The 23,914-nt window shown below is 42.6% G+C and overlaps 1 protein-coding gene across 2 annotated transcripts in view; it reads left to right on the forward strand.

The window, feature by feature from the left end:
• Positions 1–7,671, forward strand: part of LOC115171053 (G protein-activated inward rectifier potassium channel 1-like) — a 38,713-nt gene extending 31,042 nt beyond the window's left edge. Inside the window, exon 2 of one of the 2 annotated variants that reach the window (XM_029727519.1) lies at positions 6,443–6,515. In XM_029727519.1, the coding sequence (XP_029583379.1) occupies positions 6,443–6,448 (6 nt within the window). In that variant the 3' untranslated portion in view covers positions 6,449–6,515. Of the gene's footprint in view, positions 1–6,442 lie in introns of both variants that reach the window. The other variant, XM_029727518.1, reaches the window with a different exon arrangement.
• Positions 7,672–23,914: the final 16,243 nt, after the last annotated feature.

Below are 23,914 nucleotides of genomic sequence, written 5' to 3' on the forward strand. Positions count from 1 at the left end.
TAACATACTCTGTTTCAGGGAAACATGGCTCTTTCGGGATATGCTGTCAGAGTCGGTACAGCCACCTGGATTCTCAGTGTATGGCAGCATTTGCGCAAACCTGAAAGAGTGTACCACCTCATTTAACCATGGCAAGGCGACTGGGAATATGGCAGAATACAAACAGAGTAGTCATTCACTCCTGCAAGGCAATCAAACAAGCAAAATGTCAGTATAGAGACAAAGTGGAGTTGCAATTCAACGGCTCAGACACAAGACGTATGTGGCAGAGTCTACAGACAATCACGGACTACAAAAGGAAAACCAGCCACGTCGCGAACACCAATGTCTTGCTTCCAGACAAAGTAAACACCTTCTTTGCCTTCACCTTCGAGGATAATACAGTGCCACCGACGCAGCCCGCTACAAAGGATTGTGGGCTCTCCTTCTCTGTGGCCGACGTGAGTAAGATATTTAAACGTGTTAACCCTCGCAAGGCTGCCGGCCTAGACAGCATCCCCAGCTGCGTCCTCAGAGCATGCGCAGACCAGCTGGCTGGTGTGTTTACAGACATATTCAATCTCTTCCTATCCCAGTCTGCTGCCCCCACATCCTTTAAGATGGCCATCATTGTTCCTGTACCCCATAATGCAAAGGTAACTGAACTAAATTACTATTGCCCCGTAGCACTCACTTCTGCCATCATGAAGTGCTTTGAGAGACTAGTCAAGGATCATATCACCTCCACCTTATCTGTCACCCTAGACCCAATTCAATTTGCTTACCGCCCCAATAGGTCCACAAACGATGCAATCGCCATCACACTGCACACTGCTCTATTCCATCTGGACAAGAGGAATACCTACAGTGGCTTGCGAAAGTATTCACCACCCTTGGCATTTTTCCTATTTTGTTGCCTTACAGCCTGGAATTAAAATATATATTTTTTTTTTGAGGGGGGCTTGTATCATATGATTTATACAACATGCCTACCACTTTGAAGATGCAAAATATTTTTTATTGTGAAACAAACAAGAAATAAGACAAAAAAACTGAAAACTTGAGCGTGCATAATTATTCACCCCCCAAAGTCAATACTTTGTTAGAGCCACCTTTTGCAGCAATTACAGCTGCAAGTCTCTTGGGGTATGTCTCTATAAGCTTGGCATATCTAGCCACTGAGATTTTGGCCCATTCTTCAAGGCAAAACTGCTCCAGCTCCTTCAAGTTGGATGGATTCCGCGGGTGTACAGCAATCTTTAAGTCATACCATAGATTCTCAATTGGATTGAGATCTGGGCTTTGACTAGGCCATTCCAAGACATTTAAATGTTTCCCCTTAAAGCACTCAAGTGTTGCTTTAGCAGTATGCTTAGGGTCATTGTCCTGCTGGAAGGTGAACCTATGTCCCAGTCTCAGATCTCTGGAAGACTGAAACAGGTTTCCCTCAAGATTTTCCCTGTATTTAGCGCCATTCCTTCAATTCTGACCAGTTTCCCAGTCCCTGCCGATGAAAAACATCCCCACAGCATGATGCTGCCACCACCATGCTTCACTGTGGGGAGGTTGTTCTCGGGGTGATGAGAGGTGTTGGGTTTGCGCCAGACATAGCGTTTTCCTTGATGGCCAAAAAGCTCAATTTTAGTCTCATCTGACCAGAGTACCTTTTTCCATATCTTTGGGGAGTCACCCACATGCCTTTTCGCGAACAACAAATGTGTTTGCTTATTTTTTTTCTTTAAGCAATGGCTTTTTTTCTGGCTACTCTTCTGTAAAACCCAGCTCTGTGGAGTGTATGGCTTAAAGTGGTCCTATGGACAGATACTCCAATCTCCGCTGTGGAGCTTTGCAGCTCCTTCAAGATTATCTTTGGTCTCTTTGTTGGCTCTCTGATTAATGCCCTCCTTGCCTGGTCCGTGAGTTTTGGTGGGCGGCCCTCTCTTGGAAGGTTTGTTGTGGTGCCATACTCTTTCCATTTTTTAATAATGAATTTAATGGTGCTCCGTGGGATGTTCAAAGTTTCAGATATTTTTTTAGAACCCAACCCTGATCTGTATTTCTCCACAACTTTTTCCGTGACCTTTTTGGAGATCTCCTTGGTCTTCATGGTGCTGCTTGCTTGGTGGTGCCCCTTGCTTAGTGGTGTTGCAGACTCTGGGACTTTTCAGAACAGGTGTATATATACTGAGATGATGTGACAGATCATGTGACAATCTTTTTTTTAAACAACTAATTTTTTTCATTTCACTTCACCAGTTTGGACTATTTTGTGTATGTACATTACATGAAATCCAAATAAAAATCCATTTAAATTACAGGCAGCAACAAAGAGGAAAAACGCCAAGGGGATGAGTCATTTTGCAAGGCACTGTATGTAAGAATGCTGCTTATTGACTATAGCTCAGCATTCAACACCATAGTACCCTACAAGCTCATCATTAAGCTTGAGGCCCTGGGTCTCAACCCTGCCCTGTACAATTGGGTCCTGGACTTCCTGATGGGCCACCCCCAGGTGGTGAAGGTAGGAAACAACATCTCCACTTCGCTGATCCTCAACACTAGGGCCCCACAAGGGTGCGTGCTCATCGACCTCCTGTACTCCCGTTCACCTTCAACTCAATCATCACGTTTGCAGACAACACAACAGTAGCAGGCTTGATTACCAACAACGACGAGAGTCTACAGGGAGAAGGCTCAACATCAACAAAACAAAGGAGATGATCGTGGACTTCAGGAAACAGCGGAGGGAACTCCCCCCTATCCACATCGACAGGACAGCAGTGGAGAAGGTGGAAAGTTTTAAGTTCCATGGCGTACATATGACTGACAAACGGAAATGGTCCACCCACACAGACAGAGTGGTGAAAAAGGTGCAACAGCGCCTCTTCAACCTCAGGAGGCTGAAGAAATTTGGCTTATCACCTAAAACCCTCACAAACCTTTACAGATGCACAACTGAGAGGATCCTGTCGGCAGGGCTCTCCAGAGGGGGGTGCGGTCTGCACAACGCATCACTGGGGCAAACTACCTGCCCTCCAGGAGACTTACATTACCCGATGTCACAGGAAGGCCAAAAGTATCATCAAGGACAACAACCACCAGAGCAACTGCCTGTTCACCCCGCTACCATCCAAAAGGCGAGGTTAGTACAGGTGCATCAAAGCTGGGACCAAGAGACTGAAAAACAGCTTCTATCTCAAGGCCATCAGACTGTCAAACAGCTACCACTAGCACAGAGAGGCTGCTGCCTACATACAGACTTGAAATCATTGGCCACTTTAATAAATGGAACACTAATAACTTTAATAATGCCACTTTAATAATGTTTACATATCTCACATTACTCATCTCATACAGTTGAAGTTGGAAGTTTACATACACCTTAGTCAAATACATTTAAACTCAGTTTTCCACAATTCCTGATATTTAATCCCCATGAAAATTCCTTGTTTTAGGTCAATTAGGATCACCACTTTATTTTAAGAGTGTCAGAATAATAGTAGAGAGAATGATTTATTTCAGCTTTTATTTCTTTCATCACATTCCCAGTGGGTCAGAAGTTTACATACACTCAATTTGTATTTGGTAGCATTGCCTTTAAATTGTTTAACTTGGTTCAAACATTTCGGGTAGCCTTCCACAGGCTTCCCACAATAAGTTTGGAAGTATGCTTGGGGTCATTGTTCATTTGGTAGACCAATTTGCGACCAAGCTTTAACTTCCTGACTGATGTCTTGAGATGTTGCTTCAATATATCCACATAATTTTCCTACCTCATGATGCCATCTATTTTGTGAAGTGCACCAGTCCCTCCTGCAGCAAAGCACCCCACAACATGATGCTGCCACCCCCGTGCATCACAGTTGGGATGGTGTTCTTCGGCTCGCAAGCCTCCCTGTTTTTCCTCCAAACAAAAAGATTGTCATTATGACCAAACAGTTCTATTTTTCTTTCATCAGACCAGAGGAATTTCTCCAAAAAGTATGATCTTTGTCCCCATGTGCAGTTGCAAACCGTAGTCTGGCTTTTTTATGGCGGTTTTGGAGCAGTGGCTTCTTCCTTGCTGAGTGGCCTTTCAGGTTATGTCGATATAGGACTCGATTTACTGTGGATATAGATACTTTTGTACCTGTTTCCTCCAGCATCTTCACAAGGTCCTTTGCTGTTGTTCTGGGATTGATTTACACTTTTCGCACCAAAGTACGCTCATCTCTAGGAGACGGAACGCGTCTCTTTCCTGAGTGGTATGACGGCTGCGTGGTCCCATGGTGTTTATATTCGCATATTATTGTTTGTACAGATGAACGTGGTACCTTCAGGCATTTGTAAATTGCTCCCAAGGATGACCCAGACTTGTGGAGGTCTACAATTTTTTTTTGAGGTCTTGGCTGATTTCTTTTGATTTTCCCATGAAGTCAAGCAAAGAGGCACAGATTCTTATTCCATTCTTTACTTAGATTTGTGGGTATTAGGTGTTTGTTGGGGAATTGTTAGATACGACTTGTTAGATATTGCTGCACTGGAACTAGAAGCGCAAGCATTTTGCTGCACTCGCAATTACATCTGCTAACCATGTGTATGTGACCAATACAATTTGATTTGATTTGAGTGATACAGGGCGATAGTCATTCATAAAGTTTACCTTAGCGTTCTTGGGCACAGGAACTATGGTTATCTGCTTGAAACATGTAGGTATTACAGACTTGGTGAGGGAGAGGTTGAAAATCAGCGCATGCTCAGAGTATGCATCCTGGTAATCCATCTGGCCCTGTGACCTAGTGAATGTCAACCTCTTTAAAGGTCTTTCTCACATCAGTTAAGGAGAGTTTGATCACACAGTCCTCCGGAACAGCTGGTTCTCTCACGCATGGTTCACTGTTGCTTGCCTCGAAGCGAGCAAAGAAGGCATTTAACTTGTCTGGTCGGCTCATGTCACTGGGCAGCTCGTGGCTGAGTTTCTGTTTGTAATCTATGATAGTTTGCAAGCCCTGTCACATCCGACGAGGGTCAGAGCTGATATAGTAGGCTTCGATCTTAGTCTTGTATTGACGATTTGCCTGTTGGATGGTTCGTCGAAGGGCGTAATGGGATTTCTTATAAGAGTCCGGGTTAATGTCTCGCTCCTTGAAAGTGGAAGCTCTAGCCTTTAGCTCAGTGTGTATGTTGCCTCTAATCCATGGCTTCTGGTTGGGATATGTATGTACTGTTGCTGTTGGGACGACGTCGCCAATGCATTTATTAATGAGGCACCCAGAGAAGGCTGTGCTCAGGATGATGCTTCGGTCATTATCTGACTGACTCTTAGAGACCTTTTTAAATAGGACCAGGATGTAATGTAACCAACCACCTTTTCATATAGGACTATAGAACATCATGCAAACAGCAATACCAGACTACCCTTTCCTTGGCTACAGGTGCTACATGTTTTATTTTTATTGATGCATGGGTGCTGCAAATTCTGCTATAATGTTACTGCTCTTTACTTAGGATTATCATGTTTTGTTTATGGTAGACTAGATTCAACTTATTTATATGAGTAAGGCTATTAGTACCATTGATAGGAGTGATGTGAGTCGAGGCGAGGACCCAAGGCTCCTGCAGCATCAAGGTATAGATCTGGTAAAGGTGGTGTTAGAAGATTCCTTATTAGCCTGAGCAGAAATAAACAACTGGTAATTATAACTAAATGCATTACAACACTGATCAAAGGGATGAGTCACCTTTGGCCTCTAGTGATTGCCATGGATACAAAAGAACAGCTGTAGAATCAGGTAGGATGTGGTTTCATTGAGACAGAGCTAGATATAGAAAAGAAAAGTATCCAGCTATGACTCTCAGCCTAGAACGACTTGCAGCCAATATGTCCTTTAGTCAGCTGTCTCCATCAAGCTCATTTGAGCCAATGGCCCCACACTCTGCAGAGGCAGAGGGTTGTAAACAGTGAGTGCAATATCTGTTTGTCTCAGGGTCAGCCTCAGCCATACCTATTAGTGGAAACGGTTCGATGAGTAACAGTGCCGTGGCCATTTTTATGAGCCATCAGAGGAACGGAAAACGTCTTCCAGCTAGATTTACGGGCGCATCAGTATTTAAATCTCCCCTCTATGGCAAGAGTGAGGGAGGTCTGTGCCAAAGCAGGTCTGTGTCAGGGAAATTGCTTTTTTCTCATGCTGTCAGACAACAATTCAAAGACTGAATTGTTTCCACACATGCTGAGAGTGGAAAAGAAAGAAAGAGAAGGGAGATGGAGGGAGAGGATGAGATAAGCAGGAGGGGGTTGGTTGCTGCATCATTTTTTCCTTTCTTTCATGCCTTACTGTTTGATGTTAACTGAACTCTACAGTATTTTCATCATATTTATAAAAAATGACAAAGCTATTTAACACCTGTGTTTGTGCTGCCTAGTCAATGCTAGAGACTGAGTTTCACTTTTTAATTCTCTCTCTTTCTCCCTCTCTCTCAGGTATGACGTGTCAGGCGCGGACATCGTACACGGAGGATGAGGTGTTGTGGGGCCACCGCTTCCTGCCCGTCATGTCTCTGGAGGAGGGATTCTTCAGGGTGGACTACTCCCAGTTCCACAGCACTTTCGAGGTCAACACCCCACCCTACAGCGTCAAGGATCACGACGAGAAGTCCTCCCTGCCTTCGCCCCTCTCCACCCCCACGCTGGGCGAGAGCCACGGGCACGCCCGACGTGCCCGGGTCTTCTCTGTGGACTGCATCAACACTACGGACCGGGAGGAGCGGGCGGGGCAGTCCAGGCTGCCCAGTAAGCTTCAGAGGATGAGCTCGTCTGGGAAGGAGGACCTACAGAGGAAGGTTCTGATGCTGAGCTCCCAGCACTCTGAGAAGGCCTGCAGTACTGGAGACCTGCCTCTCAAGCTGCAGCGTCTCAGCTCCTCCCCCGGCCCAGAGGCTGCAGCTCGGCTGCAGCTCAAGGCCTTGAAACTGGGCTTTGAACCTATGACCCAGTCCACTGGAGACCTGCAGCTGCCCCCCACCCCAGCCCCCGTCCCCGCCCGCATCCACACCCCTCTGCCCTCAGGAGGGGGCCGACCAGAGGACAACCTGCCGGCCAAATTACGCAGGATGAATGCTGACCGCTGAGGTCATCATGACCAGACTTTGCATGCATCCCAAATGGAACCCTATTTCCTATTTAGTGCACTACTTTAGAACAGGGCCCATAGGGGGCTCTGGTCAAAAGTAATGCACTTTGTAGGAAATAGGGTGTTATTTGGGACACATCCCCAGAGTCTAACTTCTCTTTGACCACACATCAAACTATGGAGAGAGGGAAAATGGAATGTGACTGAATAAACTGAAAGACAATGATATGTAAGGGAAAAAAACTATGACGGACGGTGTGTCACTATTTCTGTTTTTTCAAACACAATCTTTACTGGAATTACTGTGATTTTTGGGTGTTTTATAGCAACAGTGTTCGTACTGGTCACACACACACACACACACACACACACACACACACACACACACACACACACACACACACACACACACACACACACACACACACACACACACACACACACACACACACACACACTAATCTGTCCATCATCACACACACACTCTAAAGAATTGTGCATGTATACAATCAATCCATCTGAATGCACTGCATACCCACTCTCTTAGTTTTAAACAAATAAAATATATTTAAGATGATAATATGTGGTGTACCTGCAACTTCCTTTGTCTATAGTCTAGTTTCCATCAAAGGGAACATCTACTTAGCTAAGAAATGGAGTCAAAATGCAATCTAACTTTTTTGTTATTATTCATAATTGGGGAGGTATGTTATAGTAATCTGCTACTCATTAATTTACATAGCACCTTTGTTTTTACATTTAACAGGTTGTTGATGGCCTAATCTTAGCTGCTTGTGCGAAACACTTTCTATAACAGTTCCATAACTCCTTTGAACAGAGTGAGTCCGACACAGTGGATAATGGACTTTGCTGATACCAGAGAAAACACAGTCTTTGTCCAAATGGCACCCTACAGAGGCTTGTCCTTGGTGGTGATTGGCTGGTGTTTGGGAGCGGAGGATGGGGAGGATGAGGAGTGAAACAGTGGAGGAAGTGTCCACCCCCTTCAGACGGGCAGAGACAAGCAGCATGGCTAAACAGACAAACAGACATACAGACATACAGACACACACACACTCTTTCAATTGACTTGTAGCCCATTGTAGCTGAAAGGAATTGTGATTATTATATAGATTAGGATATACATTAGTCACAAGACTTCTCTCACAGTGAAGTCTTTGGCACGCTGGTATAAATGATTCGGGAGGAATGCGTAATAGTTTTCTTTACTGAACCCAAATGACGGTGTGCCGTGTAAAGGCACGGGGACGAAGACCAAACAAACACGTAACAAAAACACAGGGTTGAAACCCAAACAAAAGAGCGAGGAGTACATCGAATAAATACACAGGCGCACCATGATTAACGCACGGGACGAGACCCGTAATCACCTGCGCAATCCACAAGGGCACGAAAGCCCAAAACACACAGCACAGGTACTCACACGCACCAATGGACATTGTAACAATAATCAACCCCCAATGGAAACCAAAGGGCACATATATACAAATACTAATCAGTGGAAATAGGGGACAGGTGTGCGTGATGAAAGTTCCGGAGGGATCCGTGACAGTCTTCACTATAAAGTCCAACGGCAGACTTTAAGGACAGAAGCTTTGAAATGGACACAACCTTTTACTCTTCCGAACAAATGGAGAGGAAAAAGTGGAGAGGGAGAGAGCAAGGGAGGAGGACAGAGAGAAAAGAAAGAGTGGAGAGGGTCACCTGAGCTTAGGGACAGAGTGCAGCGTAGGCTTTGGGTGGATTAGTCCATGGCTGCGTCCCAAACGGCCCATAGGGCTCTGTTTAAAAATATTGCACTATGAAGGGGAATGGGGTGCTATTTGGCACGCAGCCAACACAGGCCTCAGTGGGATTTAACACTGCTATGAGTAGAGGGTTCAGACCAACGGATGTATGATAGTTAGAGGCACCCACCCACCAAGCCCTAATTTCTCCACCAATGCCACAAAGGGAGGAGTTTCGACCAGGGGAATTCGATTTTCCCTACTTGAGGAGCACGCCTGAAGCGACCTGCGTGGAGGGATCTCTAGCCTCTGGTAATGAATTCCTCACTGCGTTCGCCCACTCAGAGTTTAGGCTAAAGCCTGACCTGATCCACACGATCCAACCTTTTCATTTAGCAGCATAAAGAGTCTGTAAGTGTGTGTATGTGTGTGTATCTATTTGCTCACACTCTTAAACACTACACTTCTTCCACTGGCTCAGCAGAGGATACATCACCCAATCATACTACAACAATGAATAGCCTCATTACAATAAGAGGGAAGGGACGAGTGACCGGAACTGAGCTCAATCGACACCTCTTCAGAAGATGATTACAATACACTCTAATATCATGGTCACACTTAACATGAATGCACTTAACAAAGATGACATACTGTATTAACGAATTGATGCACCACACAAGAGTGCATTACTCTCATATACAGATGTAGGCTCTTTATTTGATCACCCTGTTCCAGGAGAACTTTCCTGCGTTGAAGAAAATGTTTAACTTGTAGTGTATTTGAGATTTAAAAGTCAGGCTAGAAGATACTCTGGACCTATGGACATTACACATTCTTATCAGTCCTCAAAATACCGATTCAAAGGTCGGTCAGAACTCGCTACATGCTAATAATAAGGATATTGAAGACCTTTCCTGTGCTCCATCATTTCCTGCTCCTTATTTTCATGTCTTATTCAGGAGTGTCAGAGGTTATGTAGGTAAAGATCTGTCACAGAGATAACACCTCCACTGGGTAAAAATACCAGGAGCATGAATAATTTGTTTGCGTCCCAGATGGCACCCTCTTCCCTATTCAGAACTCTACTTTTGACCAGGGCCCATAGGGAATAGGGTGCCATTTGGGAAGCATATTTGGCATGGTGAAGTACAGCATAGTGAGATTAAAGAACAGTTTCCCTTTAGATTGTCTTGTCTGTTCTGCCCCCGAGTCTGTTTGTCTGGCTCACTGTCAATATCACTGCTTTCCTCCCACAGCTTCAGTCCTTGGCTTTGATAATGGAGAGAATACAGTGCCTAGTGAAAGTCTACACACCCCTTGCAGTCTTCACATTTTGCTGCCTTAAAATGTCATCTAAAAAGAGATTGCATTTGTTTTATTTCCCACTAATCTACACAACCTACTCCACAATTTCACAGAAAGAAAAATTATAGAAAATGTTCCAATTTACTAAGAAATATAAAATTAGGATGTATATCTTCACACCCCAGAGTTAATACTTGGTGGAAGCACCTTTGGCAGCCATTACAGTTGTGAATCATTTTAAATAAGATTCTACCAACCTTGCACAGCATTTAAAGGCAGCAAAATGAGAAGACTGTCGAAGGGATGTGTAGACTTTTACTAGGCACTGTATGTACTTTAATTAAAAAAACGTAGCTGCATTTGAATTATAGTTAATTAAGCAACTTCTGAACACATCCATACACTGAATACACACGCACACACACACACACACACACACACACACACACACACACACACACACACACACACACACACACACACACACACACACACACACACACACACACACACACACACACACACACACACACACACACACACACACAGACATACATACATAAAAACACACTTACAATTGCGCTTTTAAGTCACCAGGTGGGGGGAGTTGAGTTATTCCACATCTCCCATAGATTGACGTGTTGAGAGGGAGATTGAACGGCCATCACATTAGTTTGTCTACAAAGGGATGTGTGCCTGGCCGAGCAACCACATCCACAAAACCTCTATGTTTTGCAAATTTGTAACATTTAATATACATTTTAATTTGTAACATATCATACAAAATGGGTGATGGATATTCACAAATGAATACATACCATACTAAACGTAACATACCATACTAAATAGAGTGTCCCAGATTTACGTACAGAATAACTTGAAATTCTCTGAGACCAGGTTGAGATAACTTGTAAACAGTCTAACCAGCTCTGCTACGGCAAGCAAAATGGTCAGAGTGAGACGTTCTCTCATTTGTGGCTGGAAGTAACTAGCAAGCTAGTAAGCTTTAGCGAATTAGCTTTAGCCAGTGTGCGACCGTGGTTAGTTCAATGTTGGATATTGCTATGGGGATTTAGGAACCATCAATAAATTATAGAACGTAAACGGGACAATACCTTTTACCTTCTCATTAAATGTTTTCAATGTTTTTTACATACACATTTTTACAATTGGTTTGAGGTTTTTAAGTCATTGAAATTTGGAACTTTTAAAATGTAAAAAATAGTGTCCCATGTGCAGTACCAGTCAAAAGCTTGGACACACCTACTCATTCAAGGTTTTCTTTATTGTACTATTTTCTACATTGTAGAATGATAGTGAAGACATCAAAACTATTAAATAACACACATGGAATCATGTAGTAGCCAAATAAGTGCTAAACAATATTCTTCAAATTAGCCACCATTTGCCTTGATGACAGCTTTGCACACTCTTGGCATTCTCTCATCCAGCTTCATGTGGTAGTCACCTGGAATACATTTCAATTAACAGGTGTGCCTTGTTAAAAGTTAAGCTGTGGAATTTCTTTAATTCATGTGTTTGAGCCAAACAGGTAGGGGTGGTATACAGAAGATAGCCCTATTTGGTAAAAGTCCATATTATGGCAAGAACAGCTCAAATGAGCAAAGAGAAATGACAGTCCATCATTACTTTAAGACATAAAGGTCAGTCAATCTGGAACATTAAAAGAACTTTCAAAGTTTCTTCAAGTGCGGTCTCAAAAACCATCAAGCACTATGATGAAACTGGAAAGGAAGACCCAGAGTTACCTCTGCTGCAGAGGATAAGTTCATTAGAGTTTCCAGCTTCAGATTGCAGCCCAAATAAATGTTTCACAGAGTTCAAGTAACAGACACATCTCAACATCAACTTTTCAGAGAAGACTGTGTGAATCAGTCATTGATGGTCGAATTGCTGCAAAGAACCCCCTACTAAAGGACACAAATAATAACAAGAGACTTGCATGGGCCAAGAAAGACGAGCAATGGACATTAGACCGGTGGAAATCTGTCCTGTGGTCTGATGAGTCCAAATTTGAGATGCTTGGTTCCATGTATTTGTGAGACGCAGAGTACTGTAGGTGAACGGATGATCTCCACATGTGTGGTTCCCACCGTGAAGCTTGGAGGAGGAGGTGTGATGGTGTTGGGGTGCTTTGCTGGTGACACTGTCAGTGATTTATTTAGAATTAAAAGCACACTTGACCAGCATGGCTACCACAGCATTCTGCAGTGATACACCATCCCATCTGGTTTGCGCTTAGTGGGACTACCATTTGTTTTTCAGCAGGACAATGACCCAACACACCTCCAGGCTGTGTAAGGGTTATTTGACCAAGAAGGAGAGTGATGGAGTGCTGCATCAGAAGACCTGGCTTCCACAATCACCTGACCTCAACCGAATTGAGATGGTTTAGGATGAGTTGGACCACAGAGTTAAGGACTGTTGTAAAAACATTCCAGGTGAAGATGGTTGAGATAATGCCAAGAGTGTGCAAAGCTGTCACCAAGGCAAAGGGAGGCTACTTAAAAAAAAAATACTACATGATTCCATATGTGTTATTTCATAGTTTTGATGTCTTCATTATTATTCTACAATGTAGAAAATAGTAAAAATTAAGAAAAACCCTTGAACGAGTAGGTGTGTCCAGACTTTTGACTGATACTGTATGTACATTGTGTAATTTATTGATGGTCACTAACTAGCCACATAGAGATATCCAACATCCAACTCATTTTACCATGGTCAGTGTGCGTCCCAAGAGAGAATTTATGAACTAACACCCACGTGTTAGTTGGAATTACTTGCAATCAAACCCAACTCTCAAATATGCCAAGGAAGGCAGAGACATCATCGATCCCCTAAATCTCAGACATTCTAGTATTGTAAAATACTGACTTTATGACCAAAGTTATCCTATTTACACTTTTCAGTCAAGTTGGGGACTAGAATAGATTACTACCAATGCCACATAGGCTGTTTTCAACCAGGTTTTTGGTTTTCCGGTTTAGTTCCTTTTTAAACAATTGCTTGCTGAAGTGTACAATCTGTCAGTGTGAGTCTGAATGAATCACGAGTGTGAAGAAGGGGGAGGAAGGGAGAGATGTCACACATAAACATGCACTTCACACTAGTGGAGGCTCCTCAGAGGAGGAAGGGTAGGACCATCCTCCTCAGTGAAGATAAAAATACAATAAAACTATACTAAATATATTCATGTCACCAAATAATTGATTAAAACACACTTTTTTACAATGGTCTACAGTAGCCTCAGCAGCACTCTGTAGTGTAGCACCATGGTGTAATGGAGAAAAGCTAGCTTCAGTCCTCTTCTGGGTACATTGACTTCAATACAAAACCTAGGAGGCTCATGGTTCTCCCCCTTCCATAGACTTACACAGTAATTATGACAACTTCCTGAGGACGTACTCCAACCTTTTAGAGTTCTTGCAGCATGAACTGACATGTCCACCCAATCAAAAGATCAGAGAACGAATCTAGTACTGAAAGCTTAAACTACAGCTCTCTAGCACTGCAGTGCATAAAATGTGGTGAGTAGTTGACTCAAACAGAGAAAGACAATAGTTGAAAAATGTTGAACAAATTAATTTCTTCCAAAATTAAGGAGAAGCTGGAGAGAGAGAGACAGAGAGAGAGACCTAGCTATAGTTGGTTGAATTTTTTTAAACTTTCATTTTCACTTAGCTAGCGAATGCAACTAGCTAGTGTAGCCGACTCAAACACCCACCTCAAACAGAGAGGGATGCAATGTTAGCTAGCTGGCTATGGCTATCCAACATTGGAACTCATTCAAGTCAAGGTTTTATTAATTTATTGCCACCTAGGCCCGCCGGTGTAACAGCAAAACTGCTTGCTGACTGTTCACTGTACTGCATGATTGTAGCGGGTTTACTCATGCGTTAGTTATAGTAGATATGTTAACATGACAATAATGTAGGCTGTGTGTAGCAGTTAGCAGTCATGACATGAAGGTTTGGCTTGGAAAGTGTTTTTCACCTGGTTACAGACAGCTGATGTGTTGTGCACTGAAGTCCACAAGCGAAGGGAAAGGGTGAGGGGAGGAGAGCACGTAGAAAGTTGCAAGAAGCAATTATATATACAATGAGCAAAGTGATCTGGCTGTTTTTATGTGGCTGCTGTGAAATGGAACTGTGTTTGCGTGTCATCAGGGGTGTATTAATTCTGCCAGTTCTGTTGAAAAATGTTTCTTAAACTGAGGCAAATGGAAAGAAATGGGGATAAACTTATCTGAATTTGTCCAATAGAAACTCACATTTGCAACTGTTGGACTAATGATTACACCCTAGATCATCTAGATGCAGGCAAGACTATGCAGGCGATATTGAATGTGTCCTAGTCTGTCACCTTGATTGCTCAAAATTCTCTCGACCTGTTCACATACGTTGTGAACTTTCATTCATAGGCTAGGTTGTAGCAACCTCATGATGGGTACATGTAGTAGCCTAAACTTATCAATGTTACATTGAGCCAGGGCAATGGATATGAATGGCAGTCATCCAATATGCTGTAATAGAAATAAGATGTATCATCCTCCCTCATAAATGGCACCATCCGCCACTGCTTCACACACACCATATGGAGGAGGAAGGAAAATAACTCTCTCTCTCTCTCTCTCTCTCTCTCTCTCAAAATTATCCCTAATTTTGCAGTCAGTTTTAGAATGAGTGGCCAGTAATTAACTGGTCCTGAACATCTCAAAATTTAAGAGCATTGTATTTGGTAAAAAATCATTCCTTAAGTTCTAGACCTCAGCTAAATCTGGTAACGAATGGGGCGGCTGTTGAGCAAGTTGAGGTGACTTATTACTTGGTATTACCTTAGATTGTAAACTGTCATGGTCAAAACATATTGATTCAATGGTTGTAAAGATTTATTTCTATTGCTCCTCTAAATTGTAGCTTGAACTTGGCGGAACCTCCCATACTTCAGCTCTGATTAGGGCTAGATGAAAAACCGAAAGCTAAGCAAAACCTAATGGAAATGATTACAAAAAACCCACATAAACCAGATCAATGCAAATCTATTCTTACAGAGAAAGTAGTAGTGCCTTATTGGTCTCATTGATTAAACGTAACATAGTCAATGAAAATCTGGGAGACTGGTACGTTTGGTACATAAGACAGAAGGTTACTTAAGGCAAAAATGAAATTAGTGTGGTTGATCGAGGTGGATGGGTAGTTGTATAACGCTAACGTCTAGAAACCCAAAGGTTGGGTGTTTGAGTCTTAAAGTTAGCATTTTAGCTAATTAGCAAATTTGCAACCACTCTACTTATTCACTTTTAGCTACTTTGCAACTACTTAGCATGTTAGCTAACCCTTCCCCTAACCCTAACCTTAACCCTAACCCTAACCTTAACCCCTAGCCTAGCTAATGTTAACCACTTAGCTAACGTTAGTGTTTGCCACCTAGACAACGTTAGCCACAACAGATTGTAATTCGTAATATATCATGCGAAATGGATGATGGACATCCAGAAATTATACAATACATACAATACCAAACATGAGACATACCACTAATTTGAGTGTCCTGGATTTTTATTTTATTACGTCTACTCCTGAGTCCAGGCTGACATACTTGGTCAAAAGTAGATGCATTATATAGGGAATAGGGTGTCATTTGGGATGCAATCTGTGTGTATCACACAGGTCTATGGGGATGTACAGATACACTCAACATAACCAGATCACAGATCGAACTGGCCAATCAATACCTGTCTTACTGACGCACCTCAAACCCTGACTGGTACAAAACACCACCGGAGAAGAGTAATCCCTCTCCACTCTGCAGGGGTCTGCAGGCACCTCGGGGTTATGGAGGAGGAGGGATGTATGTGATTCTGGCGGAATTTTTATGTAAGTGAGATAGAGTTGACCATGGCCTCAGATCACCTCACATCGATTGCAGGGCACACTGTCTTTGTTCATCACACACACACACACACACACGCACGCACGCACGCACGCACGCACGCACGCACGCACGCACACACACACACACACACACACACACACACACACACACACACAGACAGATGAACACAACACATAAACACATCACAACACAATCCCAGCAAGATAAATGTTACATTTGAATAATGCCCTCAAGGTACTTGAGACAAACAGTAGCCATAAAAAGATATGGCTGCTTCAAAATACTTTTTACATCAAATTGACCTCTAGTCCCAATACGCTACAAATCAGTCTCAAAATCTCACAAACCAATAAAACTACTGTCTCAAAACACGGCAGCTTTATACCTGTTATCTACTGGAGAGATCTCTGGACATATTTGACTTTTTCTGAGGTACATAACATCCTGCAGAGCATCCTCGACCAATGGAGTGGACAGACTCCAATGAAATGACTGGAAATCCAACAAGCCTGCAGGTAGCACCACTCAAAATGTCCACCTGGACAGCTGGCTGACTGGGGATGTGTTAAGGAAAAGGAAAACAACGCCAGGGATAGTACAGAGATTACTTGGCAGACACTCATGCACACAATCCTTCCTGCCTCACACACACACATGCGCACACACACACACACATACACACACACACACACACACACACACACACACACACACACACACACACACACACACACACACACACACACACACACACACACACACACACACACGTTTGTTTTACTATCCTTGTGGGGACCAAACAATTGATTCCCATTCAAAATCCTATTTTCCCTAACCTCTAACCCTAAGCCTAACTCTAACCCTTAACCTAACCCCAAACCTAACCCTAAACTTAACCCTAACCCCAAACCTAACTAATTCTAACCCTAACCCTAATTGTGTTCCTAACCCTAAACCTAACCCCTAAGCCTAAAATGAAGTTTTTCCTTGTGGGGAACAGCAACATTTTCCTTGGCAACTTGAATGAGAATTGTTTGGTCCCAACAAGGATAGTAAAACCAAACACACACACACTTTTGTTTTACTATCCTTGCGGGGACCAAACAAGTCCCATTCAAGTTGTCATAATTACTGCGTAGGTCTATGGAAGCGGATGAGAACCACGAGCCTCCTAGGTTTGGTTTTGAAGTCAATGTACACAGAGGTGGAGAGAAACTAGCTTTTTAATGGTTTTTTTCTGAAATTCATTGAGGAGAATGGTCTTCCCCTTCCTCCTCTGAAGAGCCCCCACTGCCCTAAACATAACCCCTAAGCTAAAAATAGCCTTTTCCCTTGTGGGGACCGACAAATTGTCCTTTTTTTACTATCCTGTGAGGACTTCAGGTCTCCACAAGGATAGTGAAACCAAACACACACACACACACACACACACACACACACACACACACACACACACACACACACACAGAGAGAGAATCCCTCCTGCCTCACAAACACATACACTCAAACATGCTCACAACAAACGAAATAACAAAATGTGCTGTTATCTCAAATACTGGTATTAGTAGCAGGATTTCCAACAGCACATAGAGAGACATGTATTACATTTCAGCTGTCTTACTGGAAGATACCTGGACTGTCATCAGAATACCAACCCTTACAACAACAAAAAAAACATGAAAAAATCATGTGAACAATGTGATTTAAAAAAAAATATATAAATTATATACACTACCGTTCAAAAGTTTGGGGTCACTTAGAAATGTCCTTGTTTTTGAAAGGAAAGCACATTTTTTGGCCCATTAAAATACAATTTATCAGAAATACAATGTAGACATTGTTCATGTTGTAAATGACTATGTAGCTGGAAACGGCAGATTTTTTATGGAATATCTACATAGGCGTACAGATGCCCTTTATCAGCAACCACCACTCTTGTGTTCCAATGGCACGTTGTGTTAGCTAATCCAAGTTTATAATTTTAAAAGGCTAATTTATCATTAGAAAACCCTTTTGTAATTATGTTAGCACAGCTGAAAACAGTTGTACTTATTAAAGAAGCAATAAAACTGGCCTTTAGACTAGTTGAGTATCTGGAGCATCAGCATTTGTGGGTTCGATTACAGGCTCAAAATGGCCAGAAACAAAGACCTTTCTTCTGAACTCGTCAGTCTATTCTTGTTCTAAGAAATGAAGGCTATTCCATGCAAGAAATTGCCAAGAAACTGAAGATCTCGTACAACGCTGTGTGTACTACTCCCTTCACAGAATAGCGCAAACTGGCTCTAACCATAATGAAAAGAGGAGTGGGAGGTCCCGGTTCACAACTGAGCAAGAGGACAAGTACATTAGAGTGTCTAGTTTGAGAAACAGACGCCTCACAAGTCCTTAACTGGCAGCTTCATTAAATAGTACCCGCAAAACACCAGTCTCAACGTCAACAGTGAAGAGGCAGCTCTGGGATGCTGGTCTTCTAGGCAGAGTTCCTCTGTCCAGTGTCTGTGTTATTTTGCCCATCTTAATCTTTTCTTTTTATTGGCCAGTCTGAGATATGGCTTTTTCTTTGCAACTCTGCCTAGAAGTCCAGCATCCCAGAGTCGCCTCTTCACTGTTGACATTGAGACTGGTGTTTGGATTAGCTAACACAACGTGCCATTGGAACACAAGAGGGATGGTTGCTGATAATGGGCCTCTGTACGCCTATGTAGGTATTCCATAAAAAAATCTGATGTTTCCAGCTACAATAGTCATTTGCAACATTAACAATGTCTACACTGTATTTCTGATCAATTTTATGTTATTGTTTTTTGGGAACGTGTGAAGTTTCACATGTAAAAAAAATACCCACCTTACATTTTTTTTCACTTGACATTTTTGACAATTTCCAGCGACATCTGGTCTCCCATCCAGGGACCGACCCTACTTAGCTTCAAATGCAAACCACCAGAGGGATGCAAGGTGCTGTGTTTCAAGATTGAGTGTGCCCATACTTGCTCCTCGAATCCATAGAATACACTATGGATCCAAAGACTGACCATCCATGATATCAAAATTATAGTTTTAACCATGTGTTTAGGCATTACAGTGCTTGTTTACATTTACTTTGCTTACAAACATTGGAGTAAATGTGGAGTTTCCTTTCATGTGAAACTGCAAATTAGATTTTTACTTTAACATGTGGATTTGCAAGTTCACATGTAAAAATATAATTTGCTGTTTCACATGTGAAACACTTTTAATTGTGAAAATCTCACTTTCACATGTGGAATTGCAAGTTCACATGTGAAAAACAATCACATGTGAAAGTTTTAACTGGCGATAGCAGATGTTATGGCATTGTAGGACGTGGAACTGTGTTGGAGCCTTCATATCATTGAGCATCTGCTCTTGCAATCACTGTCATGAAGCCACACCCGCCACACTCGCGTTAGAAGTTCAGAACGAGAAAGTGTGGGCTATGTAGAAATAATTACGTTCAAATGAAAAAATAATTCATCAAAATAAAAATCCTTATCGAGGTCTCACATTCCAGTGTTCGAACTTGTAAACACGGCTGCATAGAATTTCTGGTAATGGCAATGTCCGCTATAGGTATAATGCCGGGAGCCACTCGTGGAGTTGACAGCTATAACGCCGTTTCGCCCCCGACACTGTCAAAACAACAGCTATGTAGACATAGGCTAAAGCGGATCTCATTGAATAGAACCCTCAACATGTGAACTTGATACGATTCTCGCATATTGTCACGACTTCCGCCGAAGTCGGTCCCTCTCCTTGTTCGGGCTGTGCTCGGCGGTCGACGTCACTGACCTTCTAGCCATCACTGATCCATTTTTCATTTTCCATTGGTTTTGTCTGATCTTCCTTCACACCTGGTTCCAATCATGTATTTAACCCTCTGTTTCCCCTCATGTCCTTGTCGGAGATTGTTTTATTGTATGTGATTGTGCTAGTATGTGTTGGTGTGCGACGGGTTTTGTACCCACTTTGTTATTTTTGTATATTTTGTTTTTTGGAGTTTGGTCAGCACTTATTAAACAAGTCCGTTTATACCAAGTTTGTTCTCCTGTGTCTGACTTCCCTGCCACCAACACGCCCCATTACACATATGAACATTTTTAACATGGGAAATTACAATTTACAGGTGAGGTGAAAACATGTTATTTTCCTTACATGTGAAAAAGTGGTGTTAAAATAACTCTAAATGTAATCGATGTGAAATTTAAGCTCAACATGTGAAGACATCTTTCACATGTAAAAAAGCAATTTTGCTTGTGAAATTGCAAATGTTAAATTTTTTGTTGTTGTCAGGGAATACCATTTCAAATCCTCTAACTCTCCCTACCTTTGGGATATTGTCTGGGTATAAGCTGTGCAACACCTTCAGACAACCAAGCACCCTCTGCACATACATGGTCTTATCCAGGCACCAGTAATTAGGCACAGTGAGACAACTGCATTGATTTGATGTGAGCTTTGCTATTCGGTCTCTGGATCAGGAGAAAGGAGGAAAGCTAGGGAAGAGTAGAGAAAGGTAGAGGATTTGAGTGGGAGCATCTCCAAAAGGGTAATATAATAACACAGAAACCATGTTGTTTTTGAGAGATCAGCTGTGTAAAGTACTTAAGCAAAAATACTTGAAAGTTGTTTTTTGGGGTATCTGTACTTTACTTTACTATTTATATTTTTGACTACTTTTCCTTTTACTTCAATACATTCCTAAAGAAAATTATGTACTTTTTACTCCATACATTTTCCCTGACACCCAAAATTACTCATTACATTTTGATTACTTAGCAGGACAGGAAAATTGCCTAATTCACACACTTATCAAGAGAACTTCCCTGGTCATCCCTACAGCCTCTGATCTGGCAGACACACTAAACACATGCTTCGTTTGTAAATGATGTCTGAGTGTTGGAACATGCCCCTGGCTATCCGTAAATAAAAACAAACAAGAAAATGATGCTGTCTGGTTTGCTTTATTTAAGGAATTAGAAATGATTTATACTTTTACTTTTGATACTTAAGTATATTTTAGCAATAACATTTACTTTTGATACTTAAATATATTTAAAACCAAATACTTGTAGTATTTTACTGGGTGACTGTCACTTTATTTAAGTAATTTTCTATTAAGGTATCTTTACTTTTACTCAAGTATGACAATTGGGTACTTTTTCCACCACTGGAGAAGTTTGAGTTAAGTCAGGGCCAGACTGTTACAGTAATTGAGCAGATATGAGCAGATACTGTCTGACAGCACAACCTACTTTTGACCAACAACAGATAACAATTTACAGATCTATATATTTTCCCAGGCTACTACAAGTGGATTGTGGTTAAGACACTGTGAGACATACTGTGCAGGCTAAGAAAGTCCTCGTCATGGACTTTGGAGCCACTAAGAGGGAGGAATCTGTATTCATAGGGCTATATTTATGGGTGTCAAATTTGAATATCCAGAGGATTAGAGAAACCATGCTAATAAATTAAGCTGCGGGCGCTAGCTTCATAAGCCTGCCACGAAACACAATTAGGCTAAACACAATGAAAACAAAAACAGAGCAGTTAAGAACGCCCCATCTATTTACACAAATTAACACATGCACGTGCAAGCACATTCATTTTCAGTACACGCATGCAAGCACACGCAATCACATACAATTTAACATTGATCTTGTTTAACCCTGCCCCACTAGACTGAGTGAGACAATGATTAATGTTAGTGTGCTTGCATGTATGTGTGTGCACGCACAAGTGTGTGAGTATTCAAATCCTGTGAGTGTGTGTGTGGATTTGTGTGTGTGTGTGTGTGTGTGTGTGTGTGTGTGTGTGTGTGTGTGTGTGTGTGTGTGTGTGTGTGTGTGTGTGTGTGTGTGTGTGTGTGTGTGTGTGTGTGAAATGTTACATTTGTATGATGTGTAGGTGTGTGTGCAAGCACATTGCACATGTGTATGTGTACTCGTGTGTAAGTGTGTGTTAAAAAGCCTCACAGTGCCAGCCAAGTCTAATTCGATTCACTAACACACCATTACCATTGAGCCTTTCCCTGTGGTTAAGAGATAAATAAAACCCTGGTGTCACCAACCTGTAAACATGAGTAACGGCTGCTCTCCATGGTCCATTTATCTATTTACTCCTGCTCTCTTTCTCTCTCCTTACTTAATTCTGTTTCATAGCCCTCCCTGCTTGCTTTATGGCCTCCTGCTTCAGTGCTATACTGTGCCTGATAAGCGCTTTTCTCCCCGGCCACATCGTTTGTCTGACAGTACATAAACTGTGAAATTATGCTTTTCACACACCCAAACACACATACAAGCAAACAACACACACACACACACACACACAAATACATGCACACACACATCTAATAGAGTGAGAATGTATGGATTACCATTGCTCTTTCACATCGCAACTGGCCTTCAGCAGCAAACTTTTTGAAGCTTTATCCCAAATGTATTTATTAGTCTGTGAGAGAGCGGATGCATATTTGTAGAGAAAGAAAGAGGGCGATACATCAAATCAAATCAAATTTATTTATATAGCCCTTCGTACATCAGCTGATATCTCAAAGTGCTGTACAGAAACCCAGCCTAAAACCCCAAACAGCAAGCAATGCATGTGAAAGAAGCACGGTGGCTAGGAAAAACTCCCTAGGAAAAACTCCCTAGAAAGGCCAAAAACCTAGGAAGAAACCTAGAGAGGAACCAGGCTATGAGGGGTGGCCAGTCCTCTTCTGGCTGTGCCGGGTGGATATTATAAGAGAACATGGTCAAGATGTTAAAATGTTCAGAAATGACCAGCATGGTCAAATAATAATAATCATAGTAGTTGTCGAGGGTGCAACAAGCACGTCCGGTAAACAGGTCAGGGTTCCATAGCCGCAGGCAGAACAGTTGAAACTGGAGCAGCAGCACGGCCAGGTGGACTAGGGACAGCAAGGAGTCATCATGCCAGGTAGTCCTGAGGCATGGTCCTAGGGCTCAGGTCCTCCGAGAGAAAGAAAGAGAGAAAGAGAGAAAGAGAGAGAGAATTAGAGAGAGCATATTTAAATTCACACAGGACACCGGATAAGACAAGAGAAATACTCCAGATGTAACAGACTGACCCTAGCCCCCCGACACATAAACTACTGCAGCATAAATACTGGAGGCTGAGACAGGAGAGATCAGAAGACACTGTGGCCCCATCCGATGATACCCCCGGACAGGGCCAAACAGGCAGGATATAACCCCACCCACTTTGCCAAAGCACAGCCCCCACACCACTAGAGGGATGTCTCTAACCACCAACTTACCGTCCTAAGACAAGGCCGAGTATAGCCCACAAAGATCTCCGCCACGGCACAACCCAAGGGGGGGGGCGCCAACCCAGACAGGAAGACCACGTCAGTGACTCAACCAACCCAGTGGAGAGAGGGGAACCGGCAAGGCAGAGACAGCACGGGCGGTTCGTTGCTCCAGCCTTTCCGTTCACCTTCACACTCCTGGGCAGACTATACTTAATCATAGGACCTACTGAAGAGATAAGTCTTCAGTAAAGACTTAAAGGTTGAGACTGAGTCTGCGTCTCTCACATGGGTAGGCAGACCATTCCATAAAAATGGAGCTCTATAGGAGAAAGCCCTACCTCCAGCCGTTTGCTTAGAAATTCTAGGGACAATTAGGAGGCTTGCGTCTTGTGACCGTAGCGTACGTGTAGGTATGTACGGCAGGACCAAATCGGAAAGATAGGTAGGAGCAAGCCCATGTAATGCTTTGTAGGTTAGCAGTAAATCCTTGAAATCAGCCCTTGCCTTAACAGGAAGCCAGTGTAGGGAGGCTAGCACTGGAGTAATATGATCAC

Source organism: Salmo trutta, chromosome 32 (assembly GCF_901001165.1).
Source record: "Salmo trutta chromosome 32, fSalTru1.1, whole genome shotgun sequence".
Lineage (NCBI taxonomy): Eukaryota > Metazoa > Chordata > Actinopteri > Salmoniformes > Salmonidae > Salmo > Salmo trutta.